The sequence below is a fragment of the Micropterus salmoides genome, unplaced genomic scaffold (assembly GCF_014851395.1).
Source record: "Micropterus salmoides isolate LMB-PRFRI ecotype aquatic unplaced genomic scaffold, ASM1485139v1 Ms_hic_scaffold_15, whole genome shotgun sequence".
In the NCBI taxonomy this organism is placed as follows: Eukaryota; Metazoa; Chordata; class Actinopteri; order Centrarchiformes; family Centrarchidae; genus Micropterus; species Micropterus salmoides.
Genome location: NW_024040596.1, coordinates 4725720 through 4752434, shown reverse-complemented (window position 1 = coordinate 4752434; position 26715 = coordinate 4725720). Strand labels below are relative to the sequence as shown.

Sequence of the window (26715 nt, the reverse complement as noted above, 5' to 3'; positions counted from 1 at the left end):
CTCCAGCGGAGCAACAACAGAGGTGATGGCCAATTTTCTGAAGATATATGCCGCATGAATAGGAGCCATTAAATGTGTATGTTTAAATGTTTAAAAATGTAACTAACTAAGAAAACACAAACATGTGTAGTTATTATTTATCAAGAGATTAAGTCTAAAAACTGAAACACTTATTTATTAAATCCTGGTTGGTGAATTGTGTATGTGACCCTTTTCACCTTTTTCCAAATGAGCCCCAGTCAGACAAGCACAGAGAATGATAAACAGAAATCTCTTGTGAAAAACCAAAACTCTCTTAACTTTATCAGAAATGATTGTGTTCATGTAAGATGCCGTCACTCACAGTAAGAAGTGATTGAGAAAATGTGTTTTCAGGGCCTTTATGTGATAGTGATTGTGAAGATATATCATCCCTGTTTTAATATGCCTACGTAACACGTAGTAAGACCTACGAGAGGTTAACTGTGTTATGAAAAGATGAATGAGCGTTTGTTTACTTGCTAAACTTGTGGTGGTCGATAACGTAATCATTTACGTCCGGCAGGCTGCCATCACTTTAATTATTAACGGTAGCTGCCAATAGGCTACAGGTTTATTGTTGATTATGCAACGTTAGTTTTACTTAGTTATAACGTTACACTGGTTTGAGAGTCTGGGGGTTGTGTTGACTTACAGTAGTTTATAAGTTGTGATTAGTTGTAGACGCATTGTACATTAGGCTACATGGTTGTGCTCTGTGAAAAACAGGCTACAGGTTTATTGTTGATCTTTATTGTTGATCATTTAACGTTACAGTTTTATTTCGTTATAACGTTACACTGGTTTGAGAGTCTAGTGGATGTGCTGACTTGCAGTAGTTAATAAGCTGTGATTGATTGCATTGCACATTACATGGTTGTGCTCTGTGAAAAACAGGCTACAGGTTTATTGCTGATCATGTAATGTTACAGTTTTATTTAGTTATAATGTTACACTGGTTTGAGAGTCTGGGGGATGTGTTGACTTACAGTAGTTTATAAGTTGTGATTAGTTGTAGACGCATTGTACATTAGGCTACATGGTTGTGCTCTGTGAAAAACAGGCTACAAGTTTATTGCTGATCATGTAACGTTACAGTTTTATTTAGGTATATTGTTACACTGGTTTGAGAGTCTGGGGGATGTGTTGACTTACAGTAGTTTATAAGCTGTGATTAGTTATAGACGCATTTTACATTGGGCTACATGGTTGTGCTCTGTGAAAAACAGGCTACGGGTTTATTGTTGATAACGTAACTTTAGTTTTATTAAGTTAATTTGCTTTGCACATTACATGGTTGTGCTCTGTAAGTGAAAAACAGGGTACAGTTACAGAATCCCATATAGCTATCCAGTTATATAAGCAGCCTGGATTGAACGCAGCAGGTAATACAACATTCATTATAACCACGAGAGACTTGAGACTTGACGTGGCACTTCTTGCAGGTTGGCTATATCTACTTCAAAACTATTTCAGAAAACCCTTATCACATTGATGATGTCATGTTGTAAAGCGTGTATGTGTTTCCTTCAACGTGGCGTGGCAGCGAAGTTCCATGCTTCACCATGAAACTGGAAGTTTGCACTTCTTCACTGGACATGCTCAAATCTGTACCAAAATGTACCTGCTTGATAACAGTCCTGCCACAAACATCTACGTGCCAATATTCAGTTATACTCATATCAACAAGTGCTCTGTAGTGCAACAAAGTGGACCCAGTTCATTCCAACATGTTCAGTTGAGTGCAATTTCTCTGTTCAAAGTGTGAACAATACACATTTTAAATAGTTGGAAGCATTACATTTGTTCTGATAGAACTGCAGTCTGTCATAAAGGAACCTCTTCTTCTGAGCATTTCCATGTGTCAGTTATGTCTGTTTTGTTTTCTACTATTTACAAATGTAATGGCAGGATTTCTCCAAATAAAGAAAGGAAATAGAAGCTTTATGAATCCAAACAAATACATTTTTATATCACCTACCTGCAGGGGTCTTTGTTAAAACAAGTGGTCTGTGTTTCAAGTAGCTGAATTTTGATCTGCGTGGGTTCTCTCTGGGTGCTCTGGCTTCCTCCCACCATCCAAAGACATGCGGACTAGGTTAATTGGTGACCCTAAATTGTGCTGGGATTGGCTCCAGCGCCCCGCAACCCTGTACGCAGGATAAGGGGTTGACGATGGATGGATTATATTTGTAGTTGAGAGTCTCTTTTTTTATTTAAACACCCTAGACGTTAATGTGGCGTTAATGAAATGGACTTGACCCTTACCAAGGCCTCACATACAGCTTATGATTAAGTACGTAGCAGTGTTAAGTAAGTACTTACCCTGTCAACACAATGGCATATGAGCGTTGAATGAACACAATTTTATTTGAGGATGTGCTCTCAGTCTTTATTTTTTTAGATTACCATAATTTGACAATCAATTTTTATGCTCATGTTCTTACCTGTTTTCTACTGCTTTCTCTTCTCTCTGCAGTGCAACAATGACTATGCCCCAGTGTGCGGCTCCAACAATCAGAACTACCAGAATGAATGTTTCCTGCGCAGGGATGCCTGCAAGCAGCAGTCTGAAGTACTTATTATGTCAGAAGGCGCCTGTCCTGCTGGTATGTACATTTACATTATGGCGCCTACACAGATGTACACACAAGCAAATACACTCATACACACACAACTGTAGTACACACATTTATACAAACATGAAACAAACAAAAAACTCTAAAGTAAGAAGGAAAAACTTACTGAACATTTCCTGCACAGCAAATGTAAAGCTACTGTAGAAGGCTAGAAGTGAAAACCTAATCCAACTTTAATGTTGCTTATATAGTAGTAATATTTGAGGCTTACATGTTGTAATTATCAATACATGCAAATGCTGCATTGGATGGGATTCAGTAATTACAGAGTGATGCATTACTTCAAAGTAATTGTGAAAAATGCATCAAGAAAAAATAGCGGTGAGAGACTGATGTAATTTACCCAAGTTTGGTGTAACAAACACAACAATGACAGTGACATGTATTTTCATTGAACAGGTAAATATTTCATCATAGCCAAACAATGTCCTCAGACGAAGCTAAAGACAGCATTTGTTGAGTTAAACAAGTTAATTGTACAATTTGTTCAAATTTGGCATGTCAAACAGAAAGTAAAACAAAGCTTGGTATGACCTTTCGTTATGTAAATAAATGTCAAAAGACATAAAATGTAAATACTTGCCAAATTGTCATAGGTAGTTACTGTAACATTGTTGCCAAGAGCCACGCTCAACAAAGCAGAAAATTTGAATGACTGAATCACACATCATCTTGATGGCCATTTCATTTTTTATTTTTTATTTGGATTGTGTAGACATTTTGTTTCCTTTTATCTTCTTCAAAGAGTACTTGAATTAATTCTGTAAGAGATCCAGTTGAGCCACTTGCATATTTTTTCAAATAAATATTTACTGTATGACTAATCTCTACAATACAAGAAAGACTGCTGCTTTGTATTCACAAACAGTGCATTCAACTTAGTTACTCTGTGATACTTTAATTAACAAAACAGATTAAAGATTAGTTCTTTGTTGAGTTTGATTTAATTAGTTCTTTGACAAGCAAAATTCACAGTAATGTACAGTTTTAAGCCACGTTTGCTGCGCGTCTCTTGGGGTGGCAATGCCAATGAGTCTGTCGGTCACCAGATTAAAGTACTGTTCTGTTCTTGTTTCTATGGCACCATCAACAGGTCAAAATTAAAAATTGTCCAGTACTTTGTTTTATGACCAAAAGCTAACATCAGCCTCAGTTGTACTGTTTTAGTGCTAATTATCAAAAGTTAGCATGCTAACACACATAAATTAAGATGGTAACAGTGGTCAACATTATCTGCGAAACATCAGCGTGTTCGCATTGTAATCATGTTGCCATGCTGATGTTAGCATTTAGTTCAAAGCAACACTGTACAAAGAGTACAGCCTCACAGAGCAGTAGCAAACCTGAAGACTCTTTTAAGCTTTTGTTAGCATTCAAACAATAAAAGCTATTTCTTAGTAGGTATTGTAAACAGGAGAGTCTGTGAGTGCATGTTGATGGAGTGTAATATAGTTGATACAGGTTTGTAGTGGCTATGTTAGTTTATTAGCTTTGGGCAGTATGTTTGCTGTTAGCTAACATTACTGTATATTTGATTACATGCCAATATAGCATTGCCTCTGTTATGTTGTTTATTAGCATACGGTATGTTGGTTGAAACATATCTTTTAAACTTTCTTGGTTTGGTTTACTGGTCAGGGTGTTAAGGCAGCTATGGACCAAGCTTACGTGCATCTCCTCAAACATGTACATGACCACAAGAAATCGGTCTCATCGGTTGCTTATGTGTTCTCCTATGTAAGTATTTCTGATGCTGAGATTTATGATAGTGAAAGGCAACATGGATAAACTCAAAGGCTCAGTCATCCCATATTTTGGTATTTTATAAAGCCATTTCCAGTGCAAACATTCCTTTCACTGCATCTATTGCACTCCATCCAATGAAGGAAGTAATGTAAATATACTTACTTCAGCTAGGCTTGGACAGTATCGCGGATGGTATTATGGTACAGCCTACAAGGGTATTTAAAAATCTAAAAGGTATGACTTTCAATGCAGTCAAAAATTCTACGCTCCTCTTTCTGATATAGATATGTGGTATTGAGCTGATGTATTGTGGTGTTGGCCCTCAACATAGGCGGGCGAAGCTGCATGAAACTGCACCCTTCACTGGTAAACAGCACACACACGGGAGCTTTGGCTGCAGCATTTATTCGCTGACCAGCTGTAACCTACACTGTACATACTGTGTACACACTGTATACTGCTAAACCTCACTGCTCACCTGCCGCTTGCTCTCTCTCACTCACCATGCTCACCAAAAGGAGCGACTTGTTGCTGACTGTGTCTTGTGGTAAAACGTTACTGGACTAATTAACAAGTAAAATGCATCTGCCCCTGTTTAGTGTTTAGTCCAGATGATAAATGTGAGCCAGCCAACAGAACGAAGCTGTGTGCACAACATCTGCGTTCAGCCCACTGATGTGTCGGTATCTGCCGCAACAACAGGTGTCATCGGGTTCTCCGGCAAGAATCTATGGAAGGAGGGCACTTATTCCCTGTCTATTCATTATTCTATGGGCCACAAGTATTTAAACCCAGCAAGACTAAGTAGGCTAATTGCATAGTAGAGACATCACTGTATGCTAGATAATGTCAAACATATCAACAGCGACTTCTATTACAAGCATCTCAACGTTTGCTTTTTCTTTTACAAAAATACCATCATATACACCAATAAAATGTCAGGAAAGTATTAAGAAATTAATACCACCCCATCCTAACTTCAGCGATATTACTGTATGGAAACAGTCTCATTTTCTTGGCTTGGCTGATTCTGGTTAATCTTCTGGACACTCTTTGTTGTGTCTTTTAGTTTAAAGAGACTTTCGGCTCAAAATATGAATAAACTATGTTTTAATTGCTGGCAAGTGGCCGTGGTGCAGGCAGGATAATACTTTTGCCAAAAACAAAATAGAGGCAAACCCCCTCTGCTTCATGTCAATGAGTAATTAGGTTCTGTCTAGTTTTTATCTTTTTATATGTTTCAGCAACTGCTCCGCTTAGATTATCCCTAATATTTAGGGAATACCCATTTTTGCTAAACCTTTATTGTTTCCTTTTCTATACCCTTTCCATTGATGAAATCGCCTATTGTCTTTCCATTGGTTGGAAAGAAAACGCACATGGTGTAATTATCTAACATAATGGGATTACTGTTTGCTGAGATAGTTTGGTGTTTAAGCTGCTGAGTGGGCGTATTCAGTCGGTAAAGGTCAGCCACTTCATTAGCCATGTTGTGGAGACCATGTGCTGCTCCGAGTACGTGGTGCTTTAAAGTTAAAGATTCTCAGTCAGTAAAGGTTTTTTAACGGTTATGTTAATTCACTCTATAGGCAGTAGTTAGAAATAAGTTCATCATTACTACATTTTCATCCTGGTGACTGTTTTAGTTAAGTGACATTCTTACCAAAAACATTTTATACCTTTTTATTGTCCAGTTGAATCCAGTCCAAATGACGACAGTGACTGAAACCGCTAGTCTAATCTGACAATACATATATTACATGTTCATATTTAACTTTTCATTGTATTATCAGTCCATGAAATTTCTGCACACAAAGGCAGGCGGTGATTTTTTTTTCCCCATCTGGTTTTTATTTCATTACAACATGTGTAATTAGGTTTGGCCTACGTAATGTGTTAAATCCTGTGATGACAAATCCAAATGGATGGGCAAATACTTCAGAAAAAGCATTCCCTGACGCCCACAAAGGAATTCTTTCTGAATCTACCAATTAGTGAGTCATGTTATGAGTAATATGCTTAGTTGTGAATGAGTGAATCCACTTGCACGGTGATGCTGGCTGTTTCTGAGGCATATATGAATCACTTCTTAAGCTAAGATAGTATTGCTGGCTTGAGCTGAGCAGTCGCTGACTCAGTTACCCTCAGTGACAAGCAGCCGGCAGAAGTCCATTAAAAGGCCCTTGAATGGGCTCGGCTCAGCAGAGGGAACATGCAGGGCTTGAGGTGGAAATGTTATTGCAGGAAGTGGTGTCTGTGTGCCAGTAGGCAGGGCTGAGTGCTGTCACATGCAGTGTCCGGCCTTTCTCTAAATTGCTTGTTTGTGGGTTGTGTGTGAGGTCCTTTCTAAGACATGTGATAGAGTAAGCCAGTGTGTGCGATATGAGTTTGTGTATCTTTTTGAAAGAGAAAGGGATAAAGGCCCTTCTCTGTCATGCAACAAGCAGTACTTTTGAGGTCTTAATGCAGGGTCCAAACAAACAAGGATGTTCTTGTGGTGCAGTCTTGTGATAAACAGACCATGACAGTGGTTCTATATGATCTATTCAGTGTCTCATGTTCGATGTACATTTTTTTCTGGAATTATTCCAGAACAAGGCCACGTTAAACAATTATACTCCTCTATTCTCCAAGGCCAGTGTTCATTTCAGTAGTCTGATTTATTACAGACTGTGAGCTTACTCACTCTTTTTTCCAGCACTGTGGTTTTAATTTTGAATATTTCACTTTGACATCCCCCTTAAATCTGTGAATTTTAGTGTGGTATGTAGTGACATTTGGAAGGGAAACAATGACAAAAAACATGCAAATAGCATTTTAACTATGTTGAATAAGATGATTTCTCAGTTAATACAACTGAGACAGTGACAAATACATGATAAAATAATATTTTAACTAATTAAACCACTCACCTATAAGTGTGCTGTGATATCTCTTTAATAACATTGATGTGATTGACCAACTGCCTTGGGATATGGAGCTTATTAAAACCAAATTACAGAGGAAAGAAGGTATAAACCATATCCATTCAAGCTTATCTACTGGTCAGAAGTTATATTCAGTAAAGGCTGGTGCTTGTCCCAAGCATGAACAACACATTCAAAAATCAAGACCTCACAGCACGAGCCACCAGAACAACTTCAATCATAGATCATACATACATCATAGATTGTCTGAAGTCCACTGGAGGGATGAACAGCATTCTTTCAAAAGACATTCCCTCATTTGATGTTGATGACGGTGTCGCTCTGAATCCTGCGATGGGTGTTCATTTGGGTTCACATGTGGTGACTGTGAAGGCCGTTCACGACATTTTCTAAACTCATCAGACCATTTAGTGTGCCGTGTGTGGAAGGATCTGCATTCATTATGTTTCCCACTCATTTATTAAGGTTTTTCTCTTTCATCTATACCGTGAGCATTATTGGGTTTGTTTGTGGTATAGCTGCCAAAAGGTCAAAGTCAGTTTGAAAACAGCTCTCCCAGGAGGTTAGAGAGGTTTCACTGCAGAACATAAAAAAAAAGCAAAAGAAAACAACATTTAAAAAATGTAATGACAAACTGAAAACTGAAAAAAATACATTTAAATTTTTCTCATTTAAAACAGTTTTCATTAAAGTATCTGTCGTACAGACAAGCCTATTATGAGTATGTTGAAAAGAAATGCAATTGTTTTTTGACAGACTGAGTGATGAAAATACAAAACCATTCTAAATATAGTTCATTTAAAGTGATTATCATTAAGGTATCTAACGGAAGAGTTACAAATGCTTGCTTTTCATTTGAGAGTTAAACACATGAGATTGCTGTGTGGGAGCTTTCTTACATAACCAAGTGTTACACGCAAACCTTTCATGTGGAAAAGTAGGGCAGGCAGTTACTTCTGAAGTGTTTCCTCTCTGCTCTCTTCACCACTTAGCCATTTAGTTGATACTCTCAGCTAAGCTAACTTAAAGTGAGTGCAGCAGTGGAAAACGTTAAAATATCTCGAATACCAGCGATACAAATACTAATAGTAAGACACGCAAGCATCAAAACTTTACCCAAGCTGTACATGTACTGCCACAAACCCGTCTCTCTCTCTCTCTCTCTCGATAACTCCCTGTCCTCCTTTCCATTTCCATCTCCCAAAATCCCATTAGCGGCAACAGTACACAATGTAATGGATATATGTCAACTCGCCGGTGCCAATACTTGTTTCCCCTGCCAGGGTGAGAAATGTCATGAAGCAGACACATCTGGTGTAGGTTTAGATGTAGTGTTCGTAATGTTACTTTTGACTCTTCACTCGTCATATTAGTGGATCAGTGTCAAAGACAGGGATTCCTGCATTTTTAATTTTGAGGAAACAATATCACCATTAGCTGTTCTGAGACTTTCGATCTTCATCAGCATATGGAGTTTATATTGGTGCAATGGAATTGTAGATGATGCACTTAAATGACTATTATGTAAGACTGAAATCTGCATTAACTGAGCTGGAAACGACAACGGTGACTTAAAAATATTTAATGTTGACTTTTTGTTTCACACAGAAAACAAACTCCAGTCTCCCGTTTCAAAGTCCGGGTTCTGGCCCTCCATCCACCCCAAATACATCCTTACTCAGTCTTTTCAGTTAAAAATATTCAGTTAAATATCATGTACCTACCTTTGCCGTCAGAAACTGACGCTACAGGGCTTCCCCCACTGCGTTGAACTATAACGCTATAGGGATCCCCAGTGTGGTACATACTGACGCCGATGGGTCTTGACGATGCGTCCATATCTGACGAGTCGGGGAGTGAGAAGGGGTTTGGCGGCAGGACCCGTGGGGGGGTGGGGGCGGTACAGATGTAGACCTGGATTGTATTTATATTGACAGTAGCTTATTCTGGGTCAGTTTCCACCTTAGTTTAGTGTTTATTTACACTGCCCTAATCTGCGCCTTTTCTTTTCTCTTCCCCCCACATGCACACACACCTAGCCTGCACCTCTGGTCTGGTCTGGTCGCCAAATATACTTTGGCAGGTGCTAATATACCCGGCCGGCCCGCCCAAGTAAAGTATATGTTGAAAACATTTTATTTAAAGATAATTTTATTGTCCTCAAACTCCACGTGTCACGTGACTATTTCGTTCCAGTTATGATTGAGTGATCATGCCTGCAACTTTGACTACTTTAATTAACCCAAGATGGAATATGATGAATAAAATAATAATAATATTAACTACTCGTTACATGGCCAGGTCCCTTCGTGTGTTTACCGTACATGGTGGTCCTGCAGGATCCTTCTCGATGTTATCAGACCAAACAGCCACCTGACAGCGCAGTTTTATGTGCTCTCATTAACCCTCTTGGATGCTGCTGAGGCCAAGAGGCCAGACGTTAGAGTCTGCTGTCATTCCAAACAGTAAACAGGAGGCCTGCTGAGGTGCCAGTTTCATGCTAAGTGACGGCGCTGAGGCATAGACAAACATGATTTGATACCGTGGCCTTCTGTTTTTTGTCCCTAAGGGAAAGCGTCTCGTAACGGCTTCCATATAGAAGTTTGCACAATATTATATCATATAGTTTTCAAATTGGGGCATCTTCCAAAGTGTGGTATTTTAGCCAATTATTGACTTTTTCAATGCAATATCTGTCAGATGGAGAAGCAAATATACACTTCCTTTATACCATTTAATTCAGTCTTTACTCGCTTCACGTCACCAACAGATCTGGAAGTGATTTAGAAGTAAACATGAGGAAGACCTTTCAACAGTACAAAGCCATTAAAAGCTGGTATCCCAGGATGGTACCACTTTCCTATCATATCACGTGTTAACCCACCAGCCTAATGAGGAGCATTAGCTTAGTGAAGTGAAACAAACCAAAAGTCTATTTTCCCTAAAGTGAGAGTTAAGCTAAGGCGAGTGCTAACGTAGCATTTTCCAACTCAGTTCACAAAGTGAGCAGTATAACTTCCAGGAAGTCATTAAAATGGGAAGGTGGGAGACGGTTTAATTGACACATTGTTAAAATTTTGATGACATGTTTAATCACCATTTTGTCGCCGTGCAATCCCTGAGCCCCAACAGATGACAGCAGCCATATGTTTGGCTGATGATTTCAGAAGCACACTCTGGGTTATCAGTAGACCAGGAGCTAAATGAGAATCAGTGTAACCGTGTCAGTAGAATCTCACATACAGTACAGAGGAGGACATCAATACCCTTAATTTAAAACAAAAAAAATCACTCATGAGCGCTAAGTAGCTGTAATTTCTATCTAAATTCAAAGCACTTTAAGTAGTGATAATCTAATACGTTATTGATCTGCAGCAAGATTTTCTTTTTGCTTGCTCCCCTCCAGGGAGGTCAGAGGTTAAGAGCAGCTATCCAGCAGCACCCCAAAGAGGATTCAATATCTTTCTCAAGGACATTTTAGATTGGGGCAGTCCTGTCGCCAGACCAGGACATCAGTGTGGGATGATTCTGCAATATTCTGGATTACATCCAAAAGCCAATGTTTTTAAAATGTGTGCTTTCTGCAAGCATGGCCACAAAAATGCAGAAGTTAATTGCAGGTCTGTAACGACCCATTCACCCCGACCATCTCCACACCCTTTGTCACAACGCTACATAAACGGCTACTCGCTACTTCCTTCATTGGCACTGTGCGTTGGCATTGGACAAAACATGACATGAAGAACATACTGGGCTGGTTTAGGAATCTCGTTATAGGTAGAAAGCTAAGACTGTAAAGGTTAATGCTGAATCCTGGGATCCACCAACCCCTGCAGTAAGCAGTTTAAAACCTGTGTTTCCTACTGAGTTGGAAATGTTCCTATCAAGTGGTGGTTTAATAGAACATAATTTTAAAGGTTCCCCGTCACTGTAGCCTTTGAAGCTGCAAATACTGAAGACTTTTGCAGATATCAAATTCAGATATATACATGCCACAGCTATAAATCTGCCCTTTGTTGCTGTTGGATATATTGCACATAGGTTGTGTTTGCGAGTGGGTGTTTACTGCATGCTGTATCTACATTCACGATTTACAAAGTGTTCACAGTTAAAAGAGCCCATTAGGATATGAGCATCATTTTTACAAGGAGGACCCACAAGTAATTAGATCCACAAAACTGTCTGCCGTGCAGAGTGTCTGTCAACATTACTGTAGTACTGTACTGAAGCCTAACTTTCAAGTCTTATTTACAGTAGAAGGTGGAAAATGTATTAATGTGCAAGCAGGTAGTGATGTTTGTTTGTGAATATGTGTGTGTGTACAGTCTGTGTGCTATGCAATATAGCCTCTGGTGTAAGCAGCACAATAGGGTTAATAACAATTCCCCTAGAAGGTTCCTCTCTCCTTCTATTTGTTCTCACCTCTTCTGATAAATCGTTCCAAAACTGGAAAAAAAGAAATCACCTCAATCTGTTGTCATTTTCTTCCCTTGGCTTCTGCTATCTCACTCAGTCTTCAGTGCCTCTCACAAAATAAAATTGTGTGGTAGCTCCTCTTTGTAACCCTTCGTTTGGCAGACAAGCAGTAGAAAAGTAAGCTTGTGCCTATCACCCTTGCCATTTTGTTCTATTTTCTAATGCCAGCCTTTCTCTCCTCAAACCTGTACAGATACTAAAGGTTTTTATTGATCTCCCATGAACCCCTACTGACTTCAGCCTGATCCTTAGAGCTAAGCCTTTTCATGAAACACTGCACATTTAGTGTCCCACATGTTCCAAGGTCACTGAAAGTGTGCAGATTTAAAAGGAGGTAAGACAGAGGAGGGCAGTTTTTGTAGAGAGTGTGCATGGAGATTTTTTTTCCAACATTGAAGGTGCCATGTGGAGTTTGCTATTTACATTCACTGTTGCGCAACAAAACACATCCGCGTCTATCAGACGTGTTGTATATATTTCCGTCCTCATGAGATACTTTTTTTGAATATTTTAAATTGTGCATATTTTACATTCATGTTTGTTAGCTGGCTCTAGCAGCTGGTCTTCTTCTTCACTGCCTTTGTTAAAGCATTGCTATGTGTCTTGCATTAACGTCACCAGTGGTTGATCAGTGAAAGAGTGTGCGTGTGCCAGTGCATCCACAAAACTCCACACGGTACCTTTGCATACAGTCATTCTGACCTGGAACCTTGAGTGTTTCTATTGTGAAAGATGAATCCCTTGTTCTTCCATTCATTATGCAGCAATTACACTAAAATTTGTGTCCCTCAAGAAGTGGGTGAGATGCATTTGCTTCCTCTCTTTGATTGATGTGTTGTTATCTTGGCAACTCTTCCTGTGGTCCACATTGACACGTACAGTATAACAAACAAATGTTTACCTACATTGCATAGACAAGTAAAAGGAGTAAAATAAAAACAAATCCAAACATGTGACATACAAACAAATAGAACAATAGACAGTGAAACATAAAAACAATGATAAATCTCAAATTATACATACAGCATACAGCAAAGAAACTTAAGTGATTTTTTTTTTTTGCCTATTTACTATTTAAGTATGGCAGACTATTCCAGTGAGATATGGCTGTGTGCTTACCTGTTTATATCCGTTTATTAGCATTGGTCTTTGAATTGAGGCAACTGTGACCTCTCCTTTCCTTGATAATTGTGTATACTTCCAGAAAAATAAAACTTTTGAATACAAATAACATGGTTGTTGTAGCACTATGATGAACTCATCGAGTTCTCTTTTCTGAAGCCTTTGACCAGACTAATGAGATGCTATGGCTTGTATAACCTGCAAAATGCAACTTGGAGTAAAACATTGGGAACTAGCTACTCCTCTTCTCATTTTGCTGCTATATTATTTATATGACTGTGCTCCATATCTGCCAGATATGGACTGGGACAGAGGGTAATGATGGTAAATGTGCTTCATAAAAAGAATCTATCATTTACAAGTTGTAGAATTCTACCGCTTGCAGTTGTGGTCTGACTATGACTTTACTACATCTATAGTAAGCCAACTCTTGTTTCAGTTAGTGTAGCAGTTTAAACTATTTATGGGCAACTCCTTACTACTATTGCTGTCTGCCACAGTGTTTTTTTTTAATACTACCACTTCTACATCAACCGGTTCTACATCTAGCTGTAACCAAATCACTATTAATCATGAGTAATGTGTTAGTGTAAGTGTAAGAAAGTTAGGTGGAAAGTTTACTAAATGAGAAAAAGTTGCAGGGATACGAGATTGTAGTGACGTGTACATCAGCTGATTCAACAACACGCCCACCCACAAGCTATTTTTATTTATTTATTTTTTGACAAAACAGTTAGCCGCAACTGCATGTAGCAGTTCTGAGGCTGTCCCAACCTCACTGACTTTCCCTTGGCACAACTGACCGTCTGCTGCACTGATTCTCAACGAATCATCAAGCTGGAGACGTGTTTTCATCCCATCTGAAATGCATTTTACTGAACCAAAGCTCATGTCATTAAAGTATCAGGACAGCTTGTTGGTCAGACTCCATGTGTTTTAAGGCCGCGATAGCCCCAATACTCCAGTTAGTGTGTGCACTTTCTTCTTATAAACCCTCCTCACATATGGAGCTCAGCCATTATCCCCCTACAGTCCTCTGAGGCCCTGCGTCTGGTCTCTGGCCTGGGCATTTTAGCAGATCCCGTTACGCTGCGGCTCAAGTTACATGGTGCCTGTTCTTCAAAGTGCTCATCGCTCTCCCCTCACAGTCATATTGTTAAACAATTCAGTAAGCCCGATGTGTTTGAGGGAGCTTTACACAGATTCAGTGGGAAAGCTACGGAGAAAGAGTCGCTGACACGCAAACACAATGTCAACTGGAAACACAGTGCCATCCCGCAGCCTTACCAGGGAAAGGTCCACAGTTGGAGGCGTTATCATCAATGTGCTGCTGTAGAATGGGGTAGATGCATGATGCTCAAAGCCTCAGGGCATCCTCACTATCATCGCCTTTCTGTTCATCCTTCTTTTTTCAATCCGACTCTCCACATTGCTTTCTGCATCATCTTTAGAGAAATCTCGTCTCGCTCAAACACACCCACAAGCACACAAAGTATCTTACCCTTCACACACATACACTCACATGCAGATATTCACATTGGCCTAGACAACACACCGACATTATGCAGACACACACGCTTATTCAGTGAATGTCTGCGGCTGTGTGAGCCTCTGGTTAATAACTGTGTTTGTTCTCCCCTGCAGATGCCGGCTCAGGATCAGGAGACGATGGTAAGATTACTCACCACCTCCTCCTCCTCCAACTCCTCCAACTCCTCCTCCTCTGTTCTAACTCCAAATGCGCCTCTTTTTCGTTTTTCTGCACTCATTCTCTTCCTCCACTGAAACTAACTCGCTACGCAGTAGCATCTGAATGTGAACTGTAAACCCAGACTAATTCAGTTTATTGAAAGAAAATTGGAAAATTCATGGCCCTAAACAATATGTTATACAAACAAACAAGTTTGACTTGAATGTACTATTTGTTTTTCTTAACTCATAATATTAGGTTGCTACTTTTAATTTAATTACCTTTTTTTATTGAAAGCTGCTTAATCACTCTCACAATTGATCATTTGATTGCATTTTTAGAATAATTTTCTTGTCCCAAATGAATACAAGAAACAGAAAACATCAATCTGTATGAATATTATTTCAGCTTTCTAATTTTTTTTATTATGCAACACGAGAGCCTCCTCTGCCAACATCCTAAACATTAACATGCACCAGCTATGTAGATTACACTAAAAACAACAATCCCTTATCAGCTACATCATTCTTTGTTATGTTGAATCTATATCAATACACATTTCATTGCCTTTTGGAAATGGTGTTTGCTCACAGCTGCGGCAGTGAATGATAATGGAACTGTGACAGAACGTTATAAAAGTGAAAATAAAGGCAAGTGATGGATTTTCCAAGTCTAGTCTCAGCAAGATAATTTTCATATCATCCTGAAATTTATGGCCTGGAAGGCATCACATTATTTGAAAAATTGAAAGTATGGTTTGGAAAATGGTCAGCAATTACGCAACTTTTGATGTGCACAGTTACACAATTTGTACTTGATGTATTTCACTAAAACATGCAAGATTATTGGCACAGTCCTTTGCGGATTCCTAATCTCAAACTGATTAATTTGACGAAGGTTTTTCTGTCGTACAGCTAGGGGCCCCAAAATACAAATCCACTTATAAAGAACACATCATACTGCCTCTGTAATTGTCCCACTGATAATACTCTGCCAGGGCTGCTTTCAGAAAGACTTGCAGACTACATGTGTTAAGGGAACCTCCTCATTAAGGATTGTGCAAGTGTTACATTTTCTCCCTCTCACACTGTTCAGTGAAAGAGAGTTTCAGTGGCTGTTTTCTCAAATGACTGTGTGGACAACATTGCAATTAATCAACGCTGGAGGGGGTGTTAAGTGTGTGAGGGTTTATTGTAATATGATTGGGGTTGGGAATGACTTTTTGTGAATAACTTTTGTGTGAGTAACTAATCATGTAAAACCTCCGGCTGATTAATAATGTCATTCAAGTAAGACTCTAATTTGTTGCCTAATGGACTAACAAGGCTCAGCTCTGACGTCAGAGCAGACAGTACACGCTCGGTAGTCGAGCTCATCTGTCAGTGCGCATATATTTGCTCTCGTCCGTCTCTGTCTGTCCTCCTGTGTGTTTACCCATGCAGCTCCCTCATTAACTCTTATGCACGGAGCTTCACCCAGCATATATGAGAGTTTGGAAAAGACAACGCACGAGAAACGAAAAGACAAAGTACAGGCAGATGACAGGGCGGAAATGAAACTGATGCTGGGTCAACCAGAGAGAGGGAGGGAGAGGAGGAGAGGCTGGGGGTGGACAAAGAAGTGGCCCGAGGAAAGTGGTAAAATAGATAACAAGACTGAGGGAACAGAAGGCGAGTATTCAGAGACGGAGGGAGTGAAGGAGGGCAGACAGTGATAAGAAACATGAGGAAGAAGAAACAACATCAAACATAAACTGAACAAAAAAAACACTTTTGTTTTTGCCCCCATTCATCATGAGCTGAAGTCAAAGATCTAAGACTTTCTCTATGTACACAAAAGACCTATTTCTCTCAAATATTGTTCACAAATCTGTCAAAATCTGTGTTAGTGAGCACTTCTCCTTTGCCGAGATAATCCACCCACCTCACAGGCGTGGCATATCAAGATGCTGATCATACAGCATGGGGATTGCACAGGTCTGCCTTAGGCTGGCCATAATAAAAGGCCACTGGAAAATGTGCATGTGTCTTCTGAACCCTACTCAGACCATTTGCTGTGCTTTACATTTAACTAATTATTTGACAAGGATCCTTGTGACGCAGCAGGGTAAGGGTGCTTTGTTTCTTGTCTTTTTATTCCAACAAGTAATGCCGGGTCTAATGCTGTGCTGTGTTGTTTTGTAGACAAGGATCACACTTCCTGGGAGTGTTTTTCAGTGTTTTATTGCAAAGCACCACCATCATTTCCCTGCAATTGTAAAGATATAAAGCAGTCACAGGGTCTAACTGGCTTGTGTAGATACTGAGACCCTGATGTGCTCTAACAAAACAAAATGATAAATCAAATTCACATAAAATGAATGACTAATCAAATTACTAAAACGATCTTAACCACCTCTCCTGAATCTACTGTCCAATCATGGCTAGTCAGCAGGAACATGGCACAGCAGACCTTTTTTGATACCAAAATCAAGAGTAAAGTGTAAGGTGTGGAATGAACAGTGCGTTTGCCTGTTCTAACACACACTGCAAATGTTAGCACGTCCAGCTAACTAGCTTACTAGCTTACTAACTACAGGAGGTGACGGACGTTACTTCCATGGCCAGGTTACATCTAAAAAGCCCTGTTCACAGTAGCACATCCACTGTGTATGTAGTATGTATACGTTAACACTTTATACTTAAGGAGGTGTAAGAAAAATATAATATAAGAAGTCACCTGTACCCTTCAAAATAAAAGTCTCACAATTTTATATGAATGTAGAGCGCAACAACACACAGACTGTTTTTTTTATGATTCCTCGTAAAAAAAACACAGCAGCAGAAACGGAGAGTTGACGCATCAGGGAGGGAAAGGATGAAGAGTTTTGTGTCATTATGCACATTAAAACAAGCGGTCATCCTCTTCAAAACAAAGTGTTTTCTCTGAATTTCCCCATGAAAGCTCATTATGAATGCTCACCTTTGGAGACCTCTGGGTGGTTTAAAGGCTTGAGAACTGTCCTTATTCCAAGACTGTCAGATAAATGTGACGAATCGATCATTCAGGAGGAAAAGAGACAATTAAGGTAAAAAAAAAAAAAAAAAAAACTAGCTCAGGGGCAGAGAGGGTATTCGTGCAGGAGAGGAGTGAGAGGCGAAGGAAGGGCAAGGACAGGAGGAGGAGAAACACAAACACACTCCATAAGGATAGAATCATAGCAGAGGTCAAAATAGATTGAGAGATACAGTATAAGAGTCGGAAGCAAAGGAGGAGGGGAATTGGCAGAGGTGGAGAAAGAGGAGAGCTGCTGGTGTTTTATGAGCAGGGGAGAAGGTTAAAGAAAGTGGTTGTAAAAGGCGGATTGGACTCCTATTGAGGAAACCAGCAGTGGAGAGCCATCCTGGTAAAAATCAAATGCATTTTAATAGCCAATGATAAATCTACACACATAAAGCTCAGGTCAGCTGGGTAGTTGCCAGCCTCATGGCTGAATATGTGTGAATGTGTGTGTGCAGAGTGCATGTGTGCATTTCTACTTGCCTTGTGCTTTCTTTCTTTTTTTTTTTTTAAATCTGATAAGTGAGACTACAAGTCAACTGTGCAGGGAAATGCCCTTAGGACATGCGTCTGGTCACATGGCCCATTTAGTCAGAATCAGACATTTGTCCAAATCAAATTGTACAGTAGAGAAATTGAATTGCACTCACATGATCATGCAAGGACAAAGGACAACCGAAGCCTTAAACCAAAAAGACTTCTGTAGGTCTCAACAAGTCTTGTACAAGTATATTTTTTAAACAAGACTACAGTAAAAGCCTACAGTCAGGCCGGCAGCTCTGTGAACCTGGAACGCATTCATTATAAAGAAAACCAAACTGGAAGAGAGATACAAGTTGTGTTTGTGGTTGGCTTTCACTCTTTACTCCCACTGGCAAGAGTTGGCGGCGGGGAACAGCAGATAGGAGATCTTCTTGTCTGATATGCTAAGAGACAAAGATGTTATCAGTCATAACATCTAATAACAGCGATACAACCTTTGCCAACACTGCATGGACCGGTACCAGTTTGCAGCCTGGTTGCTGACATCAAATTCACACGCAGTTTGGACACAGGCGCACAAATCAGTACAAATCACAGTGCACATGTCCAGACCAAACATGTCTTATGCGTTATTTACAAAATATAAAATCAGCCACACTCACCAGATAATCTGATTCTAATTATTTATAAGAAATGCTGTAACCTCATTTTGTTGTTTTTAGTCCTGAGCTTAATTCGAACACTGCTGTAGACTCAAAGTCTTGTTTCTGAACATTTAGGCATGAAGTATTTATAATGTGTGTGGTACCGGTTGTGATTTGTGTGCAGTTAAAGGTTAACGTGTTACCATGCTAGCATCTCCTAATTAGCACAAAGCACAGCGGAGACATGTGTGAACCACACGGTGGCACTAGTGGAAACGTCAGGGGATGATAAAAGTGATTAGGATTCATCTTCTGGGAATGATGAATGTCAGGTCATAAAATGTAATGGCAGTCATTAAGATATTTTAGTCTGGACCAAGGAGTGGTGGACTGACCGACCATGGCAGAGGACTCGTGGCTAGCATGGTCATTATACAGAACATGGAGTTGATCACTAAATATCTCTAAAATATCTTTCCATAGATGATCCAGCCTGTTAAAATGTTCGTTTGCTTACCAGTAACTTTAATTATTCACTATATTTTTTAAATGACTAAATGTACTTTAAGTCTGTGCTTTCTATGTGGCTTTTTTCAAATTCAATATTAAATATGTGCTTTTTGACACATCCTTTAGTAGACCTAAATTAGTCCCAAATAGAACCAGCTGGTAAGGAGCCCCAAAGTCAAAGATTTAGACTCTGTCATGCTCTGCGAGCCACCGGCATTAAAGTGACCGAATTTCCTTGCAGTTTCAAAGGGTAACTCTTATCTAAATGAAGTGCTTTGTCAAGGTCAAAACAGTGTCCCGTAACTTATCAGAGCCATTTTTCAGTTTGAATGGTAAAAAATGACTCCATTATGAGTCCTTAGCGACAGGGAGAGAGCATCAGGACTGTCTGCAGTCTAATTACCAGTATTTATGGGGCATTCTTCTAAGTGTCTCTCTGTCTTTTCAGCTACCTGATTCCCTTTGAGTCTCTTTAATTACTTGCCGAGCTTTTTTTTTCGGCCGAGACTTTTTAAGCACTAGTTCCTCTGTACGAACGGAAGCCTACATGTGTGTATTAGTATATTCATGTGCACATGCACCACACCATGTCTCCACTCTATAGTTTATATTAACTTTTCTGAGTGTTGACTAATGCAAAGATAAACACTGCACTTGGCTTAATTGAAATACAATAGCCTGATTGAGGTAATTAATCTAATGATCAGACCTACAACACTATGGATTTGCAAGCACTTCATTAATTTGAATTAAGGGCGAGGCTCCACTGTGGTGCAATTATGAATTCAATTTCAATTGATCCCCCTTGGTCGGTATGCAGCAATGCACAAAAATGATTTTATGAGGTCGCACTCCACACTATTATTTTATTGACTCTCCAAAAACTGTAGCACAACATATTCAATCAAAAGCCTAATTCCCCTCTATTAGACCTAATATTAGCTAATATCAAGTATAATATAAAAATAACCACTGCTTTTACAGTGTTTGGTGTGTAGGGAATAGATGCTGAATACACATGACCGTAACATGACCTTATTTTGCCTGGTTTGACTTTGGAAACAACTGGAAGTTAGAAAAGAACTTAACAGGATGGTGAGTTACTGAGGGAAAATAGCCGGCTGGCCTGCGTTTCCCCTGGTGATTGTTCCATCCGTCCATTCCTGCTTCAGCAGCCTCCACAGTGACGAGCTGCTGCCCTAGTCACACTGCTATTGCTATGGTAACCAAGTTAGAGGTTTAGGGAAGTGAGTAATCTAATCTTCCCACTTTGTGGCATAGCGATAAGACTCGCTACCGCCAGCCCACCCGTGTGTGTGTGTGTGGGTGTGGGTGTGTTTGTGCGTGTCCTATTTGGTCATTCTATGCTGCATGTCTTACTCACACACACACACACACACACACACACACACACACAAAACCTATCTAGCCAATATGTTCCACCCTAATAGGCAGGTGAAAGCCGAAGGGCAGATAGGCTTCCAGTCTTGTTGGAAAGTCTGAACCTTAGTGAAGTTGGCATTCTGCACCAATATCATCAACATTACAGGAAAGCTCTGTGGCTTTTATTGCAAAGTTTAGGTGAATCTTGAGTTTTTACAGAAAACTTGTTTCAATAACTCCTGCAACTAATAGTATTCAGTACATTTTAGATCATATCCCAAGCACACAGCTACGTGCACACACAGCTTGGTTAATTTGCTTTATATATGGAAAAACTGTGTTAGTTAGGGGTTTGTGCAGTGCAGTGGTGAGTTTATTATCAGCTGGCTATTACCTACTGGTCATCCCTCTGTGGACCAAGCCCATGAGAACAGCTCCTAACTAAAAGGTTTTGCAGAGTCAAATCAGTGTTTTATTTAATGTATGTGGGGAGTCAAATGCCATTTATTGTAGTGAATCTTGGAACATGTTGTAATATATTAACTAGGCATGATTAGAATCTACGTTAGCCAATTTTATCAATCGTTGGTTTGGGGTGTTTTTATTTATTTTTTATGTTTCAAATTTCCCCAGTTATCACGCACTCTGCACTTGTCCATGATGAAACTTGACCAGTGCTTGTTCTTGTCTCAGTGGGACCAAGAGAAGAGAGCACCTGACCCCTGCCTGTGTCACATAACACTTCGTTATAGACAGACACACACAATGGGATAAAAGTTTATGTACCCGATAATTTGGGATTTCCAGCTTAACGATTTTAGCAGAGAACTGCTTCAAATATTACATAAATTACAAGCATAGCAAGACTGAAATGAGAAAATAATGTAAAATAATGTATCAGCTTATAATTTATTTTAAAAATTGTACTCTACTAAAATAAAAACTGCCATTGCAGTTTACACAGTTACACTGATGATTCAGAATGTATAAGTAGGTTAGAATTTGCTACCTGCAATATAATAAAATGTCATTTATGCTACAAATGCCTAACATAGGTAATAATGAAAGCTAGTTAGTGTAGCAGCATTAACAGCATTAAAGACTGTAGTTTTGTGCTGGTGGATTTTACACATTTTTTATACATTTGTTAGATATGTTATTTAAAACACTGACATTTGAACTCCGGCCGCTTTGTGCTTGATACCTATAATGAGGGCTGTGGTACAGTGTGCCATTCCTTTGCTTTTATTGGTGTCACTTGAGATAACATCGACCAAACAGCAGCATTACATACTCAATTTGAATTCAGGCTCGAAGCTGATAGTCAAGATAAAAGGTTTAGGACCTGGTAAACATGTTGTATACACAAATAGCCCCATTCCTCACAGTACAGGAGTAGAGCACACGAAAAGGCGTATTTATTGTAATGTACATCGAGATAGTCCCTATGTTAAAACAGACCTATCTCACGGTCTCAGAAGCGTACGTTCAGGCAGTGCACATGAGAAAGGCTTGGCCTGTAAGCCTTTATTTTGGCACGGGGATAACTCGGTAATAAAGACTGAGAGGGATAGGATCTGCAAATGAGATAGAAGCAAAGTCGTTAGATCCCTTTATCCACGCACGTTCACTCTCTCTCACACCGTCTTCCATCTCTCACCTCTGCTGCTTTTGCTTTTCCTTCGTCTCTCCACGGGAACGTATCCAATCATACCACTTTGAAATTGTTATTAAAATTTCCATTGCCACTGTGTATGCGCACAGCAGGGGCCCTGAATGAGATGAGTTGGTGGTGGTGGTGGTGGTGGTGGTGGTGTTCAGACAGTATCTGGTGTGAGAAGGGAACGTAAGCGGCGAGTGGCAGCCGCCGTGCATCAGAGCTATCAGTAGAGGTGGTGAAAAGTGGGACGGAGGCTGATGAAAATAGCGGGGTCACCTTTGGGCCAGCCCTCGCTCTCACCGGCATCAGGGATTTTATTGTCACATATTTTTTTCGTCATTCATGAAAATAATGGAACAGGGCTGAGACGCAGAGTGGCGCGGGAGGGGAGGAAGATTGCGCCAAAATCGGGGGGCCAACGCAAAGGGAGGGATGGATGGATGGATATTGGGGATGAGAGATGGGAGGATTGGACTTCTTTCGGTAATGACAGGATTTGGCTGGGATTAAGAGAGGGAACAGGGGAATCAGGTGGGCTCTTTTGGAAAGAGTTGTGGGTGTGTGTGTGTGTGTGTGTGCGAGAGGGGGCGTATTCGCAGAATGACTTTAAATGGCTTCTGTTGTGAACTGTCCTTCCAGTTGGAGTGTAAACTAGAAGTCAGCAGTTATGAATCTTCAAATCTAACTTGAGAAAAAATAGACTGTAAAAGTGCACATATAGCAGCAGCCCCTCATAATGTCCAAACAGACATGGGATAATAAAACAAATGGCAGATTGTATCTTCATCTTCTGGGAAAACCTGGCAAAGTATATGTCAGCTCAGTGATATTCAGTTATATTGTGCCATAACCATCTGCTGTATACAGTATAACTGTCATGTCCGTAAATACTGTACTCAGGGATACAGATAGGATGTCCCAGATAAATGAAGGCTCATAATCCTTCATGCAGCAGCAGTGGCGACATCCACCCGCCCTTTTGGCCCTCCCCTGGGGATTTCAGGTCATGCCTTCTTATGTAAGCCTGATAAAGACACTTGTAATGGAATAATAATGCTTGTCTCAGCTCAGTTTCTCTCTTTTGGGTTTAAAAATACTACTATTACTACTACAGCAGTTCTTTTTAAAATGCCCAATTTATCCATAACATCATAGGCTTTTTGTCACCATGATGATTGCTTGTCAGATGTTGTTCCTTTTCTAGATTTTGGCTTCCAAGCGCAATTGATGTTCCTTTTAGAGTTTCCCCTTCCCCAGATCGTTTTCCTCAAGTTACAGTTTGGTCAAGTCCCAGATTTCTGTAATCACGCCAGCTGTCACTTCCTTTGTCAGCAGCGAGCTAGTACACCTCATTAGAGACCGTGTGTGGCAGGCGGATGCTAGCAAAGCAATTTGAGCTACACACAGAGAGATGTTGGCTTCAATTCCAGGTATGAAGAAAGAAGGAAGGAGAGAGAAAAGAAAGAAAGACAGGATAGAGAGGAGTCACATTAAGGTTTGCCTTGTGGGTCATTCTACCAAGGAGAAGAACATTTTCTCATTTGCTTGAAGATAATTGCAGCACTTATTATTCTGCTGATGCTCAGTTAAGCAGTAACCCAGAACAGGCCATTTTATATGGGGCTTAAATTCACAGTGAAGGTGTAATATCGGCTGGACACCTTGTAGATATGTGTGTTTGTTATTTCTCATCTTATTGTTTACAGAAGTCATTAATGTAGTAAGCCATGACAGCAGAGCAGATGATTACATTACAGTTATTGACCTGACCGTGGCCTCCATTATTTATTTTACAGTCAACAGTAGAGATCATGACATGGTAGATATAGATAAATCCAGTTAATCCTGGACATTGTCACTTTTAAATCAAAAGGATTCATTTTTATCGACAATGTGACATTTAGATAGGTCTAAATTTGCTTTATAAAAAGACCTATGTAAAAACTAAAAATGCAAATTCATGCATACCAGTTCCGCATCAATATACAGTATTTCCATAGCAGCTGTGTCTGTAACGTTTCCCAGTTAACCTAAATACAGTTTGAAACGTCATAAGCTTAAGGCGCCATTTCTGATTTCTTCTCATCGACAGTGCAAATGAGCTTTCCACTCACTCTCTGGAGGCCTTCAACGGCGTTGTGCTCCAAATGTAAACATCTGAAAGGCTGTTTATTTGTTGGCTTCAACACTCGTCCCAGGAGGAGCGGTGAATCCCTCGTGGCACTAAAGTCGGGCGGAAACTCTGCATGCCAAAGACGTTGTGTTTTGAGAGCAGAACTCATAGATTGTGCTTTGGGAGAGCCCAGTGTGGCTCGTGGTTTGTTTACATTAGAGGAGCAGATCATATTGAGGGTATTGGCAATAAAGGGACAGGTGACGTGTTTATTTACTCACTGAAATTGCATCTAGGAGCAGTTTGAAAGTTCGCCCATAATGTACATCAAGTACTGCATAATAATAATAATAATAATAATAATAATAATAATCTTTATTTGGACAATCTTAAAACGGAGTTACAAAGTGCTTTACATGGTTGAACAAAAATTATATATAATATAAGCCAATCAAAATCAAGCAATTTAAAATGATATAAAGGTAAAAAAAACAAGATTCCTCAAACGTGACACAGTAAAAATGGGCTCATAGACAAAATAAATATGAAAGGATGCACTAACATGAATATGAGGCTTTTATGTAAAGGTATGTCTTGAGAAGTGATTTAAAAGACGTCAGTGAACCTGCAAGCCTTAGGTTCTCAGGCAGGAAGTTCCAGAGCCAAGTCCAGGCTCAAGACAAAGTCACCTTTGGTCGTGAGCCTGGACTTTGGAACAGCTTGATGAAGTAAAGACTAGTGAGGAAAAGATGTATTTTTCTAAATATTACAGTACATTGTGAGAAAGGGTCTACTGGTGAAAAACACTGATATTAAGTTGCATGCTTTTTCTTTTGTCCTCGTCAACCCGTCCAACATAGTTATTTTAAACGGGAAGTCAATCTAGCGCTGCTCTTTCAGCTTCAGGTGGAGATAATGGTTAGAGTCACATCCCATCCTCAAAGGACATCTATTTTGGTTTCTCTCTCTGAGGAACTGGTATCTGGTAGCTTCTTTTTGCTGGATTTCTTTCAGTATGACTGGACAGTAAATGTAAATGCAAAATAACATTATTTTAAAAAGAAGGCCTCATTTTTTATTTGGTTTTGATTGGCAGTTACTACACAGACTGAGATTAGACAAAATAATGAAGACCGTGTTTTTTTTCTGCTTTTTAAACAAACAATTTGTTTAAGGCTTCGCTTAAAAAATGTATTTTTCTTATTGTTACTTTGCTGTGCAGTTTGAGCATGAGACATTACGTGTCTTGTAGTTAAACTTCTGAAATAAACAACGTTTGCACATTTACAGATTCACTGAGAGTGCAGTAAATGTAATTTTTATGAACAGGTAACTAAATCACACTATTAGATAAAAATCAGTATTTTTATACTTGATAATTACATTGTTGAGAATGTTGTCATGTTTTTGCAGTGCTATTGATAATTGAACTAAACTTGCACAGTATAAGACTTTTTGAGTCAAATTAAGTGCTTTATAGACAACTCGTAGCTAAATCTATGGCAAATGTTAAATAGAAGAGAAAAAATTCTCCCTTCATCATATTTCGGGTTAAAATCGCTAATTTTTTCGCAGAGCTTAACGAGTGTTAATATTTAACTCACTTTGCGAGCCACAGTTTGCCAAAAGATGAAAGCAATGTCAATCATGCACAAGCTGGACAATAAGACTATAACAAAAATTCGCGCCATAAATTTTTTTTCAATAACTATATAACAAATGTTCAATAAATGTTTGATTTTATTCACTTGAATCATACACAAATTAGGTTTATTTAGTTGAGGAAAAATGACTGAAAAAAGCTTTTACTTAATTTTATTCATGCATATTTGTTAACAAAGATTTTATCATAATTGTTTTGAATGATTGCCTCAGATTTGTGAGGTGATCCACTGTTTGGCCTCACGTGTTGACCATAAAGAAGAGTTTAAACCACAATTAACCATCAGGTTTCTTCAACTTTCACTCAGGAGCAAAAATCAGCCTTTAAACTCGAAAGAAATAATGATTTGATACTTATCGTGATAATTATCGATATCGGAAGATATGAAACTTTTTATTGTGATAACATTTTTGCCATATCGCCCAGCCCTAGTTACAGCGCAGATATTTGTGCCCTCAGATTTCTCGGCCAGTGATCACCAGCTTTTGCCTCTTCCATCCTTCTCCTCTCACTCGTCCTCCACACCCTGATACAGCTTTACTCTTCCTCCTCTTTTCTACAGCTCCTTTCCCTTTCGCCTGGACTGGACGTCTATTCCCAAT

General features: G+C 39.5%; 1 protein-coding gene and 1 long non-coding RNA gene across 4 annotated transcripts in view; one reads left to right on the top strand and one right to left on the bottom strand.

The window, feature by feature from the left end:
• Positions 1–26715, top strand: part of tmeff2a (transmembrane protein with EGF-like and two follistatin-like domains 2a) — a 105638-nt gene that overhangs the window by 38676 nt on the left and 40247 nt on the right. For all 3 annotated transcript variants that reach the window (XM_038720719.1, XM_038720718.1, XM_038720720.1), the window contains exons 3-4: positions 2498–2627; positions 14573–14599. In XM_038720719.1, the coding sequence (XP_038576647.1) occupies positions 2498–2627; positions 14573–14599 (157 nt within the window). The remainder of the gene's footprint in view (positions 1–2497; positions 2628–14572; positions 14600–26715) is intronic.
• Positions 21902–22455, bottom strand: LOC119904224. Its single transcript, XR_005444669.1, has 2 exons — positions 22338–22455; positions 21902–22254 (listed from the first exon to the last, which is right to left on the bottom strand). It is a non-coding gene; the product is annotated as an uncharacterized LOC119904224 (long non-coding RNA).